Source organism: Xiphophorus couchianus, chromosome 15, assembly GCF_001444195.1.
Source record: "Xiphophorus couchianus chromosome 15, X_couchianus-1.0, whole genome shotgun sequence".
Taxonomy (NCBI): Eukaryota; Metazoa; Chordata; class Actinopteri; order Cyprinodontiformes; family Poeciliidae; genus Xiphophorus; species Xiphophorus couchianus.
The window spans coordinates 1,375,943-1,397,663 of record NC_040242.1 but is presented as its reverse complement, the minus strand read 5'-3'; the positions used below and the strand labels follow the sequence as shown (position 1 = coordinate 1,397,663).

Here is a 21,721-nt window from a genome sequence, read left to right as displayed (position 1 = left end):
CCCGTGTTAAAAGACTTTGGTGGATGAAAATCTACAAGAGTAATTTCAGTTGAGCTTTGTGTAGGAGATTGTTTCCTGTTTTCCTAAATTAAACTTTAGTAAAATACTCATGGGAATAAATGATTATTCAGGAATGGAGAAGTCATTAAATGCTGAAGTTGAGGAGTTTTTTATTTTAATTTCTGGATAAAATAACTGCAGTTCTTCAGAAAAGTGATTTTCAAATTGTCATATCTAGGACAGTTTCCAATCTGTCGGAAAGTATCGGCTTTGGGTCCAAATCAATCTGTAATTGATATCATCCATCTCCTTCTAACATGCCTGTAACTGCCTATTTTAATTGTTCAAATATACATTAATATCAATTAAATGGAACTGGAAACCATGTTAGCCTTAATGCAGACGCAAATATCTACAAAGCTCAATATTACCAAGTATTTCTGTCTAGTTTCTAATGCAAATAAATAAGTAAGACAAAAATAAATAAATAAGACAAAACTAACTCATAAAAAGCTTGATTTAAGTCAGTATTTCCTTAACAGTCATGAAAAAGTACTAGTTAAGCTGGCAGATTATTTAACATAAGACAGGAAAAATGTCTTGTCATAAGTGAAACTATCTGAAAATTTAACTGGTGCTTTTTTTTAATCAATATTATTGACTTAAAACAAGCTCTTACATCTTGCTGAAAAATTACTTATAAGTTAGTTTTGTCTTATTTTAAGTGTACTAAGATATTTTCATTAGAAACTACAGTAGACAGAAATAATTGGTAATATTTTGTGTTTTTGCAGAGCAGCTTTCTTTATATCCACTCTTTTGGCTTTAGCCAATCAGGGCCAAAGAAAACAAACGCTGGTCCCAGATTGGCTGATTTGAAAATGCCAGCAAATACAATAATAAGTTTTCATTCGCTTGGATGAAGTGAACTGTATAATGTTTTTTAAATTACTTACAGCATGAATAAACTTATCCATGTGATTGTAATTGTGTTTTTTTTATTGAATGTTGCAAAATTGTTGTTTTTTTTCGACATTAGCAGAATATTTTGTGAACGTTTTCTGTACATTTGCAATGGAAACAGTTAATATATGTTGAGTGGACCTGAATCCTCCTGTTGAGGTAAATGGTTTTCATTTTCTAGAAACTTTAGCTGCTCACTGTGACATAAATATGAACTAGGACTGATGTCTGTTTGACGCGCTAGCTCCACTTTTGTCCTCCATTATTCTCTGCTTAATAAAAATGGCGTCCTATAGTTGTAAAGCAATTACAAAGTCCACAGATCATTTAATTTACACTTGTTAGACACACACACACACACACACACACACACACTCGGGGCAGACTGTGTAGTGGTGTTGATTTGTTTTTCTTATTTTAGAATCCGACTTCCTTCCCTCCTGATCTGGATCTCATTTCCTGACACTTTTCCCCCAGGACTCGGTGAACACGTTCAGTCGACTGCATGTGTGTGTTTGACCATAACATATGCAGAGGTTTGACTGATTAGCTCTGGAAATGTTTTGGAGAAATAGAAGAAACTACAGCTGGAGATTTTTCTCTTTTTGCAACTTATTTTCTTCCACAAATTTATCTTAACATGCAGTTTAGTTGCATTTATTTACAGATGCGTAAAGTTTTAGGCAGCAGTCCGACAAACTGTGCAGCCCAGAAATCAAGTCATTGATTATCCTGTTTTTTTACGCAGTCCGGTCTATACAAGGAGTTTTTGTTAGTTGAGGTAGAGATTTAAAGTTATTTCAAAACAAATACATGAAAAACAAATCCAAACTCTTAACTTCAGTTTTAAATAAAACACAGCCAACACTATAAAAATGTTATAATATTTGCCTATTTTATTTTACATTTAGCATATCTAAAATATTTATAATAAAACAATTTAAGTAGCTGAAATAAAAAACATTCAGTGCTGCCTGACTTTATTGGCTGGTGTTTGAAGTAGCCAATCAAGGAGTGCCAATCATTTTCCTTGCAGCTGATTGGCTGTTGATGTTAGCTTCTGCAGTACTGCTAAGACCTTTTCCACTGTGCATATTAATGCATATTAAGATATATTTGGTCTCTGTTGAAATAGGAGATTATTATAGTTTTTATAAAGTATTTGTGGATTTTAGTTATTTGTGGTTCCTGACTCCAGCAAATACCGGGGATCCACTGTCTTCTCATTTGACGGTGATTTAGGGAGCATTAACAACAGTCCTGTTCATTTAGCTTTAATAAAGTCTAGAACATTTTTCTACAAAGTCTGGTTTGTTTGAACTCTGGTCCGCCTAAAACCCTGGGCCTCGGTTCTGTTTAAATGAACTCTGGTTTGTTTTGAATGCATAGATGAACCTCAAGTGGACCAGAGACCGCTCCAAAAACAGGAAGTGGACTACAGTGCAGTGCCTTCTGGGTAAATACAACAAAAGTGAAGTCTAGCGCTAGCAGGAGAAATGACTACTTCTTCGTTGTCTTTTACAAAAGACAAAAGAGGAATCCTGCAACCTCTAAAATCTGATGTTTCTCCACTTTAGTTACATTTGGTGAAGAATGTTGAGCTCAGAGTCTTCAGAGGTTTTTAATTTGTTTCCTTCAGTGGTTCTTGGTGCAGCGCCCCCACAGGCATGGAGGGGAACAGGTTTGTGAACCGATTTGATTTGTTTGTCCCAGTGTGGAAGAAAACCACAGCAGCTGAAAATGGAAGAAATGTTGCAATTTTAGTCCCAAATCGAGTTGAATTTATCAAACTATCAGGTGGGAAAACAGCGTAAGATTCTTTATTTTTCCGTTGACAAACTTCTTTAAAAAGTTGATTTAACTGAGTTAACATAATATTCAAAGTATTATAATTTTTACAATCTGTGTCTGGATAATTTTACACCATGTATTCCAGTATTTCATGGTGTTTCAGGTGGAAAAAGCATGCAGGTCAGTTTTAGCATTTGCACAAAAAAAAAAAAAAACCTTGACATTTTGTCTATCTGCTGAAGACGATGTCTGCAAAACTCCTGCAAACTCCATTCTTCAGTTTTCTATTTCCTCTCATTCATAATGGGGTTCATAAATCAACAGACCTATAATTAGTCCAGGCGAGGAGGAACTTGGGAACGAAAAAAATCTAGAGAAAATCTCGTACAAACACAACCACCTCCACCTAATTACTTCTTCTTCTTCTACCCTTCATTTTGTAGCGAAGATCAACCCTGTAACTCACCAGAACTAATATCTGGGCGACTCGGAGGAGGTGGAGGAGTGTTTCTGGGCCTCCTGACTTCCAATTATAAGTCCATTTGGTCACGGATATTTGAGAAGCGGCGGCGAGAAAAAGAGAGCAGGAGAGAGATTTGAATATTTGGATATTGTGGGAGTTTGTTCCTCTCTCCATCAGCGCTCGCTGCCGCCGATCAATTTCTCATTCCATAACCTTGGAAACTGCTTCGGGTCACAACGAATCAATGAGCGCTTCTCCTACAGAGAGATGAATAATTATCTAAACTCTATGAATCACATAAATGACTTATTCATGCGTTATTTTATTTAGGTTACGCTGCATAATAGAGCTGCAGTGAATGAGATGGATGATTTGAAAGGAGAAGACGGGCCGAGTCAGATGGATGTTACTGATTTCTGCTTTCAGTTTTACAGCACTGCTGAAAAGTTTAAAGATTTAAACTGATTACATGATTAAAGATTCAATTACATTTTTGTTTATCAGAGTAGAGTTAGAAAATTGTTACTCTTTCTACATTCAAAAACAAAAGTATTTTGTCTAGTTTCTGGTGCAAATTGTTAGTATAATTAACTTTTCAGCAAGAAGTAGCAGCTTGTTTAAAGCCAAGTGAAATAATCTGCCAGTGGAACAACTTTTTAACACATATGAGAAAATACCCCCCAAAAAGCACTTCCTGTTTTGTTTATATGAAAATATCAAAATAAAAGCACTTCCTTTGTTTTAATGTAGAAGTTTAACACTTACTACACTTCATAATGGACAGTAGTTTATCCCTAATGAGACCAAGGCAAAATAGAATTTGATTAATTCACAAATGTAACATTAATCGTTTTTAATATCTATTATTTTTCAGAGAATATAATGTCTTTCTAGAGAGATATTACAATTACATTACACTTCAAAATAATATAAATCAACTTAACGGATTTTTTTTGGATGACAAGTGAATGTTAAACTGTTATATTGTATGATAAATATTAAAAGATTGAGTTAGAGATGCACCAGATGTTTTAAAATATTTATTTCAGTTGTTTTGATTTGAGATGGGACCTTAAATTTGGGTGAAAAACTTCAAGTTTTGAATAAATTACTTGTCAATATCTCTTAATATAAAGGAGCTTCCTGTTTAGTTACAAACTATATGGTTAATAAAATTGTCAACTTGATAAAAATATAATTGAATTTAATCTGGCATTACATAATAAGTTTTATTTTGTGTAAAGTGGAAGTGAAGGTTGGGGGCTTTGCTAACGTGTAACATGGGATTAATAATATTTTAGATGTGAATTCGTCCAAATTATTTATTCTTTGAATTTTCTTTTAGTCAAGTAATTGTTTCTCCAGACATTTATTGGTGTTTTAAGTTTTGTTTTGGCAGTTGGTGGTCACCATAGCAACCAGTAACGGACAGCTCCGCCCCCTTTTGTTCTGTGACGGTGGTATGTATCGGTATCAGCTCTGTTTGCTTTACAAGTATTATATTTTAACATATTTCTAGACAAATGTAATCATGCAGTGTTTCATGAGTAACTTTGGTATGTTTTGAACGTTTTTAACTTTTATCATTAATGTTGTGCATTTTAGCTACGTTTAACTTTACAACTGTGAACCGATGCTAACAGATGCTAACTGCGCATAGGGAGCTGTAGTTTGCTTATGGTTATTATATTTTATATAATATATAGGCTGTTTAAAACCCAACCTGACATGTTTTTCTCAAGCAGATCTCCTGGGAGATCTAAATTTCTTTTTTTTTTTACATCACTTAAAAGCTATCTGTGCCTTTTACAATTCCCTTGGGCAGACTGGTTTTTTTTCCCCCATCTCTTTGACTTCCTCTTACATCAGCAGATCCATGTTCATGTTCAATAAGTCCAAACGATGAAAAATGAAACGGCTTTACTTACCTCTTGGGGGAACACATGGATGATCACATCCAGTGAATAACGCTGACCGTATTGATCACGGTGGAGACGAAGCGTTTTAGAGGAAGGTCTCTGTTTTGTGCGTCTTCCAGAAAGAGAAAAACCATCTGCATCCAGTCACGCTGGATTTCCTGTTGACAGTCAGAAGACTTTTTGTTTTTGCTCCACTGACTCATTCAGTTGGAGTAAATTCAGACAAAAGAATGAATATGCAGGCGTTTGTGATTTGATTTGTTCAGGTGTCTGAGTCTCTCAGACACCTGAACCTCCTCTGAGCTACATTTTGTTAGAATCCATTTTAGAGTTTAATTCATTCATGTTCAAGTTTTTGACAACTTTGGCTTCTCACTTTCCCAGCGAACCTTGAGAATTGTGAAATGGCTGAGAACTGGGGCTGTAACTAATGATTATTTTAGTAATAGATTCATCTCTCCATTATTTTCACTATTAATCGGATGTAGAAAAATTAACACATTCTGTAGTTGCAGTTGCGGAAACAAAGTTCTGCTGAACCACAACAGTTTGTTTCATTTGTGTATTTAGGTCATTTTATTTACATTTGGTAACTGATTTCAGAATCTTTTGTTGGGAATGTCGCCCCCCCTCCCAACTCAACGTTTATTCTCACACATGAAAATGGCTGCAAACAGACGTGCAATTATACAACCGTACATCTTTGAAAAGCAGAAGCGGAGACTTCTGCACAACCAACAACAGTGCAGCAAGTGGTAGCAGCAAAACTCTTGTCTTTTCCAGCAGTCATTGTACAAAAGTAAAACCAAGCTCTGCTTGGGTTGCTAGGTAACGGGGCTGGGCTAGGCGGAGCTTGGTAAGGTCCATGGTGCAGTGCCTGTTGAATGTGACTTATCAGGAGATTTTTGAAACAGCTCATTTTCTAGACACCAAAATATATGAACTTATTGCCAAAAAGATGTTTGTTTTTTTTAGAGCTTGGGATGTTTTTAGATGCAGTTGAAACCCAAATGGAAATACAAAAATGTGCAAACTGTGAATTTTGCAGAGTTTCACAGGATCTCACTACATGCATGTACACATGTTTTTTCTTACATATGAAACTGTGATTTGCTGTCAGCCCTTTTGAGTTTGGGAATTTAGTATATATACACCATAGTTTTTTTTCAGATTGTTTCACTTGCATTACACATAATTAGCATTAAAAGGCTTAAGATGGATCATTTTTGTTTGTTGCCTACGCCCGGGGATGCCCCAGGGGTGGAAACAAATTAAAAAACACAAAATAAGAAAGTTGACAACTCCTTTTCTTCTATATAATATCTCTTTATTTCATTTTTATTGGCTTCATACAGCAACCAACTTCTACAGTAGTGTACAAGGGGCATACAGTCTGCGAGTTTCCTTTTTGTCCATGTTGAGTGATTTCTGTACACATCTTCACAAGACCGTTCTTTCCTGTAATACTTCTAAACATATTTCACAGTAAAGTTTCTTCAACCATTAAACATTTTTTGTCTTTGATTGCAAATATCTAGAATATGTCTAGGTTTTTGTTGCATTCACATACACTGATCAGCCACAAGATTAAAACTGTTACTGGACATAATTTATTACTGCATAAATCTGAGATTTTCCTTCCAGATGACTGCAGAACAGAACAGAAACGCACTATGAAAGGAGATTCGGACCATTTGGAAAAAAAGAATTCAGATTTTTTCTTTCCTCAGAATTTTGACATTTAATCACAGAAGAATAAAGTCAGAATTGTGAGAAAAGTTCTGATTGTACTTTTAAAAAATTTCTGACTCAGAATTTTGACTTTAATCTTCTGATATAAAAAGTCAAATTTCTGACCAATAAGAATTCAGACTTAGTTTTCATAGAATCCTGACTTTTTCTCATAAATTTGACTTATCTGAGATTAAAAGTCCAAATTCGAGGAAAAAAGTTAATTCTGAAAAATAGGTCAAAATTATGAGAAAAAACTCAGATTTATTTATTACCTTTCTCAGTGTCCCTAATCCTCTTCTGCCCATATAACACCGATGGTTTTAATGTTGTGGGTGACCATTTATATATCTCTGACTGGCATACTTGCTTGTTTCTCCGCCGTATATTTCTCTCACTTTTCCATAAAAACAAGCAGTCCTTTCTCCACTTTTTGATCTTTTGCCTGCAGGTTTTTCTTCTCATAGAACCCCATTCTGTTCGTTCGTTCGTTTTAGTCCTCCAGAACCGCCATGTTCCAGATGAGGCTCTGAGTTTGTGTGAGTTTTGCCTTCAGAGTCTCTCAATGTCTCTGTATTTCTTCCTCAGTATAGAAACTTGGTCCCTGAATAGGACGGGGTCCAGCCTCATCTGGGAGTGCACCAAAGGCATGAAGCCCAGCCACCGGCTGAAGGCGTTCATACAGGTCTGTCGCTGAGCGAAATGGTCGGGGTCAGCCCATCGAGATGCTTTGGAGCCCTGAGTGTAGAAGATAAAGGAGCGAAGAGGGAGAATGAAAAGTCAATAGTGAGATAAAAAAATTCATATAGATTAGAACCGGTTTAAAAATAAAATGTTGTCTTATGCAGTAGTGACTTCCAAAGTATGTCAAGACGAATACAGTATAGGTGTGTTTGTAATATAACATGTTTAAAGAGTGCAAGTATTTTTGCGCTGTAAGTTTTTATAACCCTTATGGCAACCCCAATACAACCCTTATAGAAATCCTAATTCTGAGAAATAAAATCTGAATTCTGTGAAAAAAAAGTTTTTTGTGCCCCTGATCCTCTTCAGAAGTCTGAAAATGATAAATGCATTGAATGTCTTATACTTTCTTCCTGAATTTGAAAGGCCCTCTATTAGATTGTGCAGCTGAGGGGAAACTCGAGGGAAGCAGAATCAGCTTTGGCATTGGGATGAAGAGATTGATCCAATGGCTGCTGGAGGTCATGTAGGATAATTAAACTCCAACAAATCAAGTGACAGATGCGGTTTGGCATTAGAATCAACATTTTCCTCCAAAAACACAAAACTCTTCAACGTCAGTTCATTGAAGTTGCTCCTGTTGGTCAAAGTTTCCCAAACATTTCAGCAACTTTTACCTTCTCGGTGCTAAATGTCTCGCCTGCGTTGCTTGAAGCAAAGTCACAAATCAACAATTGAGAGGCAGGAAAAGTGAAATGAGTGAAGTCGGGGGTAAATCTTGGTTTGCTGTGCTGCCTTCACAATTAAGACATTAATCACAGAGTTCATACTGCAGAGTCATCGTCCTGCCTGTGGTCAGGCCATCAATCAGAACCTGACATTGAGCTGGCTACGTCAACACACACACACACACACACACACACACACACACACACACACACACACACACACACAGCACATGTCGGGCTTTCCTATGCGGCAGGGAGTCAAACTCATTTTTGTTTTGGGCCAAATCAAGATCATGAATGCTCTTAAAGGGCCGGTTGTGCCAGAATGTATTGATAAAACTTGTTCACAAACTGAAAATATGAATGAATCCTCAAAATTAAATAATATTGAACATCTTGTCCAGAACTTTGGGATTGTTTTGTGATTTTCTGTAATAGAAATCAAAGTGTTTGTGGTACTAACCTGGAAATATTTGTGATATTTATTTATGATAAATATGCTGTAATTTTGTGACGAACGCTGAACACTGGAACTGGATAAGATATTTTAAATATCCAAAAGTAGTAATTGAACGAAAATTTAAAACCCAACACAACCAAAACCATAAATAAAATAGATTATTTAGCCTCCAAAAACAAAATTGCTTTTCATAAAATGTGAATGTAAATTATCTAGCCTATTTTAAATCTTCATAGAAATGTATTTCTGTGTTTTATCTGAACTATTTTCTCTTAACTGTAGAGCTCTGGTGAATGGATATAAACTTTAATTTGAAAAACCTTCAAACTGAAAACTGACCTGGAACATATCAATAGCTCGTTAAAGAGTAGAAGAAGAAAAACACTCGTCCTGACTTGTTTAATGATGAATAGAGTGTCGTGTTTCTGACTCGATCTGCTGCTGACTCACTTTGATTTTTAAATCTTTCAGAGCTTGTGCCGCCTTACAGCTGCAATCAGTCTCCACTTCAGGCGCTGGATGATTTACAGCACAGACCTTAACATTTATAGCCTGGCGCTGGCTGGCAATGGCATTATTATAGAGTTCAATATATTTATTTTCCAGTATTTTATTTGGTCAGAGTCCTTGAATACAAATGTGTTTGCTGTTCAGTAAATCCTATACTTTGTCCATAAATCCTCATTTGTTTCCTTCTGGTCCTTCATCTTAACTTTCCTATTTTCCTATTTATTACTTATATTCTGCAAACAAAACCTTGTTTTTCAACTCATTTTGCAGGTTTTGTCTCTTTCTGCTACATTCCAAAGACTTTTAAAGTCATTCTGGTCTCTAAATTCACTTGAAGTGTTAAATTTGTGCTTCAAGGTTAAAACACATCAGCAGTTTGACTTTTTAAGAACAAAGAAGTTGATTCTACAGCACACAAAACCGAATTTCAACATTTTTATAAGTTTAATAATTAATAAAAGACCATTTTATTTATATTTTATAACATTTTAATGTTTTCTCTGGAAAATTTGAAATTAAACTTTTTTTTTCTAGCAAATTTTTGGCTTTTGGAACTCAAAGATTTCCAAGTTTTATCTATAAAAATTTATGAAATTAATCTTTTTTTCTAGCAAACTGTCAACATTTTAGCTCAGAAATTTCCACGTGTTTTCTCTAGAAACTTTGAGATTAACCTCAAGATTTCTGACTTGTTTTTCTAGCTAATATTTGCCTTTTCAAGTTCATAAATGTCCACGTTTTTTCTAGAAAATTATCCTCAAAATTGGCAGAAATGTATTTCTCCTTTTGTTTTTTTTCTATCTAAAATGGCTCTAAAACACCTCCATACTTTTCCTTTCTCGTACGGCTCCCCCATCTTTGTTTCTGTGTCTACTGGCTCCTCTTAAGGATGACCAGCAGCGCCCTTTGCTGGATGGAGGCCAAACTGCAATGCTAAAAGAAGGTCTAAACTGACTTCATTAGTCAATCAAATAATTTTAAAGTATTTAATGTAATGTGTTGGGTGTTTGTGTAAATGTTTAAGTGAAACTGCGTCACCTGGCCCATCATGGTCTCCTTGTACTGCTTCTTCTGTGTGACTTTGATCGGCGGCTGCTTGGTGACGGCTGAAACCAGGAAGTTCATCAGGATGTCTTCGCAGTTGGCCATGCGGTCCACCATGGTCAGCAGGCTGGCTGGGATGTAGTGAGTGAACAGGAAGTGGTAGTATCTGATGACACAGTGAAGAGAGCTTCAGCGTTCTGGTTTCCTCGTTCTGGTCTTTTAAATTCAGTGCTGCTGTTGTGTTGCTCTCGCAGCGTGGGAACACTAGATCACTGTCAGGTCTTTTACCTCCCTGCCAAGGTCTGCACTCGCTCGCTCTTACACACACACGCACACACACCACCTCTAATTCGTGTTGTCTGCTTTTGTTGGCATTTGAGAGTGGAAATAACAAAAGAACTAAGGAGGTGCATTCAGCATCCAAACAATGGAGCGAAGAGAAAGCCGTTTATCTGCGAGACAAGACGCCTGAAATCCCTTTGGAGAGGAACACTCTCGGCTGTTCAATTTACTGCTCTGCTACATGCTCCAATTTACCTTTTTTTCTTTCAAATTTCATTACTAGTATCACATTTTAAACACTTTTAGATAACAGAGCAGCTATATTGTTTCATGTAATTCTCTAGTGAAGAAAATGAGTAAGATGATCTCAGTGAATGAAAACGGTTAACGTGGCTGTCAGGTGGATGTTTTAAAGGTTTGGCTTGGAGCCGATTGCAGAACAATTACAACCCAAAGAGCCAACAGTAATAATGACAGAATGAGCTTTACTGTGAACAATGGACAGCATCTGTCTGCACAGCCAACATACAGCTGACATCCGGTAAATAACTGCCAAGAGGCGGGTCTTAGTGCTGTCAATCACTTGGGACACCCGTAGTTTAGATTAAAAAAAAAACAGAAATACATGCAAATAGTTAATTAAAAGACACGTGTCTATTGTATGTATCTTATTACATGCCATTTTCTTGTCTGGTTGTATTCCTAGAAGCATATTCCGAGTAAAAGAGAAGGATTCTGTGAATAAAAATAAGTGCAGGGCTTTTTCTGGTCAGCTGGAAGTCATTCAGGGCTTTGTACCTGTGGTAAAAAGCTGCTCCTGTAAGTACCATGGAGTAGTCATTAGTCCACTTGGAGGTGTAGCCCCAGCGTGATCTGGAACTATCCCAGTAGTGGCTCCTCGCCGGATAACCCACAATCCGCTCTGGAAAACTTTGCCATACAATAAAAGCAAAGTCCACCTGGAGAAGCATAAAAGCAAAGACAGCCAGGGTGGAAAGAGGGTAAATGGAAATCACAGCAGTTGCTTTCTTCTTTCCCTTTTAGTACTTTAGCTTTGCACAGTGTAAGACTTGGAGCCAGCTGTCGACAGAAATGCAATGTAATGATTTCACTCGTCAAGAAGTTACTGCAGCTTTTAATGTAGCTTTGCCGCTACAGGTGACTGAGCTGAACGTTTTTCATCTGTCAAACCGTCTTCAAGGGACGTGTGAGAAATCTGTAGCAAACTGTACAAGTTGAATCAGGCGGGAGCTGTTTTATATGACAGGGTAAGGTTTGTTCAGGTGGAGTTTATGGGAATTAGCTGTTGGTGCTTTACCTGCAGCAGGTGGGTGTTTCTGATGTGTGTTATTCCAACATGAAGTCAACCTGGAGCCACAAAAAGCAACTTAAAAATTCTGATGTGAGCTAAAACGTTGATAGTGAATGGCGAAACTCAACATTTTGTTTCGTTTTCCCAGTCTAAATACTGGAATGCTAAAACTCCACATACTTCCAGTAGCATCAGTGATTTTATGAGGATTATGGTGGCTTACAAATGTATTGGAAGTGATTTATTTTGATTCCTTGAACAAGTTAGGGTAAGACAACGGGCTTGTTGCATTATATCTAAGGAAGCTGCTTTTGGCCGCAACCCCCAACTCAACATTTACACTTACACGTAAAAATGGCTGCAAACAATTCTACAGCGGTGCAGCTTTGAAAAGCAGAAGTGGAGCCTCCTGCATGACCAAAAAGAATGCAGCAAGTTATTCCTGGATGGCAAGTGAACAATAAAACACGTGTCTATTGTACAGGGCATACAGTGCTGACCAAACGTGCTGGAGCTAAGCTTGTGTTAACAGGCGGAACTCTGCTGGCGTTGCCGGGTAACGGGCGGAACTCTGCTGGCGTTGCCAGGTAACGGGCGGAACTCTGCTGGCGTTGCTGGGTAACGGGCGGAACTCTGCTGGCGTTGCCGGGTAACGGGCGGAACTCTGCTGGCGTTGCTAGGTGAGGAGTCAATGCCTGCTGATTTGGAGGTTTTTGAAACAGATAATTTCTCAGAGACCAAAAACATCAACTTGTTGCTAAAAAACCAGCGTGGTGAATTCTTTAAGCGCTTGGTCTGTTTTTAGAAGCAGTAGAAAGCAAAATGGAAATATAAAAATGTGTAAAATGTGAATTTACTTCAACTGTAAGATCTTTAATTGGCAACATCCGCAATCCTACTTACTCAAGTTTATTTCTTTGTCTTTTGTAATGTTTTCACCATACTGAAAGCCCTTCGCTCCCCCAAAGACAAAACGATTACAAAAGTAGATAAACAATATTTAAATTCCTATCAATGACAAAAACACAGCAGCAAAGTAGGAACCTTATGTGGGATTGTGTGGAGCACCTGGCCGTCCTTGAAGGAATCTGATCCACCTGACAAAGACCCTCCTTTGAATTCAAAAGCACCACTGAGACACGCAGGCAGACACACCAGAGAATAAGGGGATCAGCACATAATAAAATACTTGGCTACACAGACACCGGCGCGCACACATCACCTGGGGAAGCGGACAGAAAATTAATTACCACAACTGCACGGAAGAAGAGCCGGCGTTGGGGAGGAGAGCCCTGAAAGTGGATGTACTTTAGTGATACCTTGCGGCTTCTGTCATGAATCGTGTGAGCAATTACTGTAAAGCGGCGGCGCTAAGCCGAGAGAAAGGTTGCAGCTGCTGCTCCCAATGCAGCCGCCGATCAATTGGCGCGTTGGCGGCGTGTGTGGTTGAGTCTGAGCGCATCAAAACGTCTCCACAGCCGGGCTGAAAGGATTAATAATATCCTGCAAATCTAATTTTCCCCTCGGTGATGAAGAGGTAAAATGGAGCGACAATGACAGATTACAGGACTCCTTATTCTTATTCATACTTCTGTTATTGGGACATTAGAGATTAGTCCGTTAATTTGCAATGAATGCAGCTCAGTTACCGTAATTTAACACAGAAGTCATTGAGATGTCGTACGAAGTGATAAAAGTACAACTTTGTATTATACATACTAATAGGTTCTACAAGGCCGACATTGATCTTCGGATCAGAGGGTCAATCTAGCAATAGATCTGTTTCAAATCTCTCCTGACATTTGGGTTTAATGTGTCCAAAGTCATGAGAAGACAAGCACAAGGCATTGTAATCCCTGATACCTGCTTCAGTTTTCAGTGCTTTTCTTTTTGAGATATTGTTGCACTGTTGAGCCTGCGGCATTTGATTTATTTGGAAGAAAACTTGCAAAAATGTAGCTTTTGTCTGCTTTTAGAGGAATCAGTGTTGAAATGTATTTTTATTTCATTGACTTTTTGTCTAATTCAGTTAGTTTGAATTAATAATACTCAACAGAAGATACAATTTTCAAAAAATGTATTAAATTTTTGTTGGACAGCCAACTGACCTTGGCGTTTTCTCCCAACTAGTTGCTATTGGTTTGCACCAGTTGGAAAATCATTAATAAACACTATTTCTACTTTAACAAGTCTTGTTTTAAAGATATTCTGAATCCCACTGGAATTATTGATAATAGCTGAATAAAAATACATATTTTAAATTTGCTGCCTGTGAGTTAAGGATCAGAATTTGATGGGAATACAGAAGAAAACCGTGATTTTAGTTTAGTAAGAATAGCATAGCAGCTGCTAGTTGAAAATGCTAACTCCATAATCATTTAGCCCATGTTTTAGATTAACAAAATCCAGCTTTAACTGCCTGTTGCTTTACTTTTGATAAATAATAAATGTTTAACAGCAGGAAAACTAGCAAAAAAACATGACAGATGTTGTCATTCTGTCTTAAATTCATAGTTTTTCAACAGAAATAAGACACAAAATTCACAAAATCTTTGTCTTCAGTGTGGAAGTTTGAATTAAGAGACAAAGTCAGAAATTATTAGCAAATGTGTTAAAATAATAGAAAGTTAATGGATGTTCAAGAGGAACAAAAAAAGCTTCTTATCTAAACTAATTTTCTTTAACTGGACAAACTGATTTTGAGATAGTTTGTTAATCTCCAGTCTGTATTAATGGTTTTACTTTTTGAGACTTAAAGTTCAAAAGCAGAACAAAATCTGTATTGATTCAAATGACGGTTAGTAAAGTCTTAAATTAATAAAAGTTAGAAAAAATATATAAGTATTGGTAAATTAGTGCTTTAGCTTTACTGGTTAAATAGTATTATTATTATATTATATTGAAATTAAATTACATTCAGAAATCTAACATAAGCTGCAACAACTTTAACGTATAATTTAACATTTGCAGGTTAATTGCAGTTTTGCTTTAGTTGCACCAGTTCCTGCATACATGCACCGAATGAGAGGCGTCTGTTTGTCTTTTCCTCTCCTAGTGGAATAAAACTAATTTAATTAACTGAAATAACGTGATCAGCAAACTGGCAAAGTCAAGCTTTGCTGAAATAATGCAATATGAAAAATGCTAATGAAGGCGTAATGTTCAATCAGGTGACGTATTTCTCTCCGCTCAGAATATTCCCTGGCCATATTTAAAGGGCACCAGGAGTGATGAATTAGTGAGCATTAGAGATTTCCCCGCCTCTGATTAGCTTCTTATTTCTCCTTTTTTCAGGAAGAAAGCAGCTGCTAAAATAAACTAACAATTATTTTAGTTATCGACTAATTTATTGACTGTTTTAACGATTAATCAATTACTAAATTAGTTGCCGATTATTTGAATAACCGATTCATCATGATTAATCTGATTAAGTCCTATTAAAGAACGGGAGTCTATAATCTGCCACATGCAGATGCTGGTGAATTTTTCTTGTCTTTGTTACTTTTAGTAAACTTACTGATTGCTAACACATCAGATTGTACTTTAAAATAGATGCTGCTACGACTCACAGTTATTTAAATTGTCCTAAATGAATGCCACTGGAGTCTTTCTCATCCTCTGTTTTAAGCAACATCTGAGACTTTAATCAAAAATATTCTGTGTGCTCTGACAGAGTAATGATACAGACGCTGAGGTAATGGCTCTGGCAAAACTCCTGACTCCATGAAAGCACTTTGTTTTTCATTAAATCTTTTTCTGCCGGCTTTTTACTTTCCTCTTTGAGCCGTAGTTGTTGCTACACATTCTGTCCCTTTAATTGCTCCATCTTTTCTCCTTCCTCTCCATTTCTTACTGTTCCTTCTTCACTTTTCAGGTTTTTCTTCCATCTTTAAAGTCATCAACACAGGAATTTTGAAAAAGAAACCAGATTCTTGCAGGTTAAGCTCCTTTTAAAAGCAAAACACTTTTGTTTACCTCTGAGTGGTTGCTGCCCTGTTTAGCAGCGCCAGGCAATTCATTTATTTTGATCATTATTCATGACTTTACGTGGACGGCTTGTGCCATTTCAGCATGGATCAATACTGTGTCGAGGTGTCACCTCCTCCTTCTACTGGCTGAAACTCAAGGTACCGACTGGAAGTGAGACTGGGGCAGAGATCATAGTGGGAAGAGGACAAAAAAAGCTTTTTACTAATAAATTGTCCCAGTTTCAATTGAAAGTGAGCATTCTAGTGAGGTTTTGTTTTATTATAATATCCTCTTTATTGTTATAATTTACCTCCCCATCAATGCTACAAAATAAAAGTTTGCAGGTATTTTCTTAATTTGCAGCTTTATACTGTTTTACATTCACTTTGAATGTCAAAAATACCTTTTGGTTTGTTTGTTGTTTTTTTTAAGTGCATGTGATTGTGACGTATGAACATTTATTGAGTGATACATATCAGACATTTCTTTTTTAAAATGTTATTAATTAAGGCTTACAGTGGTGGGTACACTTCTGCTAATCTGCTAATTTCAGTTTAGCGCTTTAGCATGTTTGCTAACTGATGTTCCTTTTACTTTTTCCAGATAAATTCTAAAACACTAATTTACTAGATTATTTTGTAAACTTTCAGCTGAGTAAAGTTCACCTTTGATGACATTTTGGTTATCGACTGTTAAGTATTCTTTAATTAGTTAGCTGGTCGTTTCCATGCTTTTATTTTGAAGTGGGGGACTGTTTACACAGCAGATCCATTTCCTTTTCTCACATTCTTTTTTCTAGGAGTAAGGGCACTAAAGAACATTTATTATGAAGTCAAAATTAAAATGGTGCTCAAAGGTTGTAGTCTTTCAAGGGAAGATATAATTGGAATTAAAGTTAGCGCTTTAGCATTAGCGTCTGCCAGTTAGCATGTTAGTATAGTGCTTTAGCTGTAGCAGAACTAATGTTTAGGATTAATGCTTGAATGTTGGTTCAAACGTTGCATTTTATATTGCTTAATCCAACAGACATTCACACGTTAAACTGTGGACAAACACAACCAACAAAACAGAAAATTCTTAAGCTAAATAAATTAAATTAATCAACAAAAAGCTTGTAGGAGCTTAAAAACGTTAAACTAGAATCAAACCGACATTTAAACTGACAGTATTTGAATTGAAGTTAACACTTTAGCATTAGCTTCTGTTAAATACTATGTTAGTGTAGCATCTTAGCTTTAGCAGGGCTAATGTTTTACAGTTAGCGTAACTAGCTTGTCAGTTTACCCAGTTTGTGATTGTGCAGCCTATAACATGACCATAACCATCTAACTTTTGAATGAATTACTGAAATTCATTTATATTTTAATAATTTACTGTAAAGTTGTGGGACTATATTTCCTTTGCTGGGTGGGAGAACGTTGCGCTAACAGGACTGACTGTGAAGAGATTCATTCAGAAGTTGTAATCTGTGTCTAGTAGCGTTGTGAGCTGACAGCATGGCTGCCTCACCTCGTTTTCTAGATGAAGTATTTGTGTCTAAGTTGTCTGGTTTTTAATCAATAACTCACCTCATTGGTTGAGAGAACAGAGTCTTCATCCAGACTGAGCACAGCGTCGGTGGTGATGATGTCGTTGTGTGGGAAAAAACGGCCGCTCATCATCTGCAGAGAAAAACGCAAACCGTCCTACATTAATATAGTCTAATGAATCCAAAACAAGAAAACTACAGAGACAAAGCAGCTTTAAAAGGCCAAATAAATCTCATTTACTTCATTTTTGAATGATTATTTGTAGAGAGACATAAAAAATCTGAACTTAATAAACAAATAGTTGTTTCACCCCCAGCTGTGGGTCTGTCGATCAGCAGCGCCTAATAGCTTTTGTGTGACTATCAATTCAGCGCCTGACAGAAAACATTGTGGACCCAGATCCATCAGCCTAAAGATGGCCGCCGAAGTTATTGACTCGTAATTAAAGCATGAATTATTCAACTGTTTGTTTGGAGAACAAATGAAGGGACAGAAATTGATGTTTGAGGAAAAGGAAAGTTCTGGTTCCTCACCTAAAAAATGTTGAATACATCTAAGCATTATTTTGAACAAACATGAATTCAGTTAACTAAAAATACTTTTGTAAATTAACTTCACATTTATCTAATTTACAACCTGTACTGTAATAATAAGCTTCACTGATTGTTTACTGTACTGCATCTTTAGGCCTTAGATGCTAATTTCAAAGCTAATTTTTAGCTTGCCTTAAATAATTAGATAAATTCTAATTTACTTGGCTGTTTTGTTAACTTTAAATTAAATAAAGTTTGTCATATCAGTTTTACTGTGCACTGAATTTGGTTGAAGCACGATAAAAGTGTTTCATATCAGTCGATGTTGATAAAATGCTGCCAAACTGGTGACGTGACATTTCTTGTTTTTTCTGCAGTTTTTACTCCATATTGTTGTTTTTACTTATTTTATTTTTTCTCCAAAGAGTTTTTGCGGCGCTAGTGGCTCGTATTTTTTCGACAGTAGGCAGACAGGAAGGAGGGTGAGGAGAGGGGGGAAGACATGCGGTAAAGGTCGTCGGGACTGGGAGTCGAACCCGCGACGTCCGCGTCGAGGACTAAGGCCTCCAAACGTGGGGCGTGCTAACCCCCTGCACCGCCACAGCACGCCCCCATATTGTTGTTTTTTAGTTTTAACCAGTTACGAGGCAAAACTTTAAACTGCTGCTGCGCCAGTTACTCAACAAGTTGTTGCTAGGTAACCAATGAGTGAGTGAGTTGCTAGGTAACCAGAGAGTGAGTGAGTTGCTAGGTAACCAGAGAGTGAGCATTCCACCAACCTGGACAATGGAAAGATACATTTCAGTTAAATATATCAGCTTATGGAAAAATCTTGACAGTAAGATAAAACAATAAATCTCTTTTTGGTATTTAAAGAAACTTAAAAATCGTTACGATGAAGCGATATGGGGTTGAATAAGCTGATGTTTTTTTGTATATTTGAAATATATATAAATAATCTAAGTTGAATAGCTAATTTTCTCCTACATGAATAGGGGGAAGATATTATAAGTTTATACTTTCTTCTTTTTATTCATGATTTATTTTAGTTAGACTTCAACTTACTTTATTGTCATTGTACAAAGACATAACAGTGAATTTGGCAACAAAATTGGTTTCAGAAAAACTATAAGTGTAACTATAAATACATACAGCTATATAAACGTGTTACTAGTGCAGGCAAGAAAAAGAAATAAAGTAAAAATATTAATAAAAACAAACTAAAATAATTAAACAAATAATATATTACTAAATACATATAACTTAGCATTTCATAGTTATATGAACTATTCATATTTATTATTGAGTGAATGAAATGAAAAATAAAATAGGACAAAATAGAAAAAGAAAATAAATTAAAGATTGTTCAGCCTGGCGGGGACAAATAAAACCTGGCGGGCCACCAGGCTTATAATACCCTGATGGAATCATTAAAATACACAAACAGCAACAAATTATCACTACTTTGGTTGTCACCTTAGTGGACATGGTGTAATGTGCAGGTTTGTTGCTGCAGCTGCAACATTATTAACGTGTAAAAAGAAAACTTTAAGGCGGCACAAGCCTAAAGTAGAAAGCCAGTTTAGTTTATTACACAAGTGCCAGCATGATGCATTAGCGTGCAGGCCGAGTTCGACTGCATGTTTCTTCACCCAGGATCCTAAAAAACATGCCGCTGTTTTAATATTTGTTGGTTTCATCTCGAATTAGCCAAGATTTGATGCCAATTTAATTAATCTTCATTTTAGCTGCTGTCAGATTCCTGGAAATGGTTTTAAGAGTCATTTAGCAAAGATGGTAGATGTCTGCAAGTATCACACAGATTATTAAGCTGCTAGACGCAGAGTTCAAACTTATCAAGACATTTCCTGAAACATGAGATTTAAAAATACGTCAGTTTAAAGCAGACGTGCAATTTCACATTACAGAATTACCTTAAGGTTATTTTTTGAGATTAAAGCATTTTATAATCAGTCAGGTGATAAATTCAGCCAGGAAGACAAACACTTTGGCACAAATGGACTGAATGATGTAATTTTACTTTTTGCTTAGATTTTCTCTGTTTTAGAGTGTTATTTGATATTTTAAATTGATTTCTAGATAAAATAATCAGTGGCCCAGAACAAAAAAGAAGGAAAATTAAATATGTAAGTAAATTGTGTGTTAATAATTTTAATACAATATAATGTAGGAAGAAATGTTAAACCTAGAAATGCATACCTTTAGACAAAACAGATTCATGCCATCTTTATCTCTAACCTCATTATAAACTCATGTTTCTGTCAGTTCTCGGCGTTTGTTGTCGTTTCTGTTTACCACTTCAAACATTTTGCTCTTGCTACATTAAATGCTGGCTCTTATCAGCTGAATCAAACTCTACGGCGGTTTTGTAGTTGTCCGGGTAACCGTCCCACCCCCACTGCTTCCCTCCGGCCGGCGTCGATCCGTTTTGCCTCTGGACTCAGATTAGATCCATCTGATACCTCTGGCAGTTCAGTGGTCTGTTATCTTCATCACCTCCCTTTACTCCTTCCTTCTCTGCATATGTGAAAGCAGCTTATATCTGCTTTCATCTCCTTAACTTCTTCAAATTTGAGATCCATTGGCAATTTGCAGTGTTAAGAGCAATCATTTCTTTAATAATTAACATTTTATGATCACTTAGATGCTAAATTATGGATGAAACTCCCATTAATTCTGTTATGTCGAAGTTAATATGTTTTGATTTGATGTTTCCTTTGAAACGATGTTTAAAAAAAGTCATCGTGTCTCAAGGTTGGTTGAGGCTGCAGCTAAGTGATTGCAGTCTGGGCTCCTGTTTTTCAGCTGATCTGACAGATTAAAAACAGCCGAGTGAAGCGGAGTCGGAGCCCGACAACAGAGAAGAAGTAAAGGTTCGCTGATGGAGTACAACACTCAGCATTATAGAGTAGAAACAGTCATAACCAACAACAAATTACTGTGCTGCTGCACCCTGTTGAGACAAATGACACTTTCTGAGCGTGCGTGTTTGTCGTTATTACAGCAGGAGCAAACAGAAATTGAAGCAAACGCACCCGAGAGCATCTGTCCTGGCAGCACGACAATATACCGCGTGACTAATTATAGGACCGCACGCACCGCAAGAGGCTTTTTACTGTCACCCGTGGAAACGTCGCTCCGGTTTTTCAAGGGGGGGAGACATTTACATGAAAACAAACAGAAGCAATTAGCCGACGAGTCGAGAGCCGCACACAGAGAGACGTTTACATAGAGGTCGCGAGGGAGGTTCGGCGTTTTAGAGGCTGAACGGTCGCAACTAATGAGAAAATTAGAACAATTTAAAGTGTAAAAGTACCCAAAACAGCTGGGAGGTTATTCAGCTTCTGGGTATTCTTGAAGAAAGGCTATTACCCAGTTATGCTGCAAATAACAATATCCACAGATTTGTGCTGTTATAGCTCACAATAAAAGCTGGAATCCGTCAGCTTCACTGCTTTAAGTGTTTGTTTTACCCAGAAATAATAAAACGTTTGATGGCAAAGGACAGATGGTTATCAAACTAAACTGTCATTTATCCTGTCCTCCGCTCTGTTAAAGACTCCTGCTATGTTTCAAGGCAGACATATTGGAAATATGCAGCTTTGATTACATTTAAAACCTCGTCTGCAGGTTTTTGATTTGTTTTCAATGGGAAAAAAGTTTCACTTTTCTCTTCCTTACACATTTAAAGATTTTAAAGGAAACTTCTTATGCTCCTTTAAACAGAATGATTTTTTGCAAAAAATGTAATGAATACTTGGACGAACACAATTAACTGAAAT

General features: G+C 36.7%; 1 protein-coding gene across 3 annotated transcripts in view; it reads right to left on the bottom strand.

The window, feature by feature from the left end:
- Nucleotides 1-6,655: 6,655 nt before the first annotated feature.
- Nucleotides 6,656-21,721, bottom strand: part of LOC114159116 (exostosin-1) — a 221,269-nt gene continuing 206,203 nt past the window's right edge. For all 3 annotated transcript variants that reach the window (XM_028041221.1, XM_028041222.1, XM_028041223.1), the window contains 4 exons: nt 17,425-17,517; nt 11,374-11,534; nt 10,288-10,459; nt 6,656-7,605 (listed from right to left, as the gene is read on the bottom strand). In XM_028041221.1, the coding sequence (XP_027897022.1) occupies nt 7,420-7,605; nt 10,288-10,459; nt 11,374-11,534; nt 17,425-17,517 (612 nt within the window). In that variant the 3' untranslated portion in view covers nt 6,656-7,419. The remainder of the gene's footprint in view (nt 7,606-10,287; nt 10,460-11,373; nt 11,535-17,424; nt 17,518-21,721) is intronic.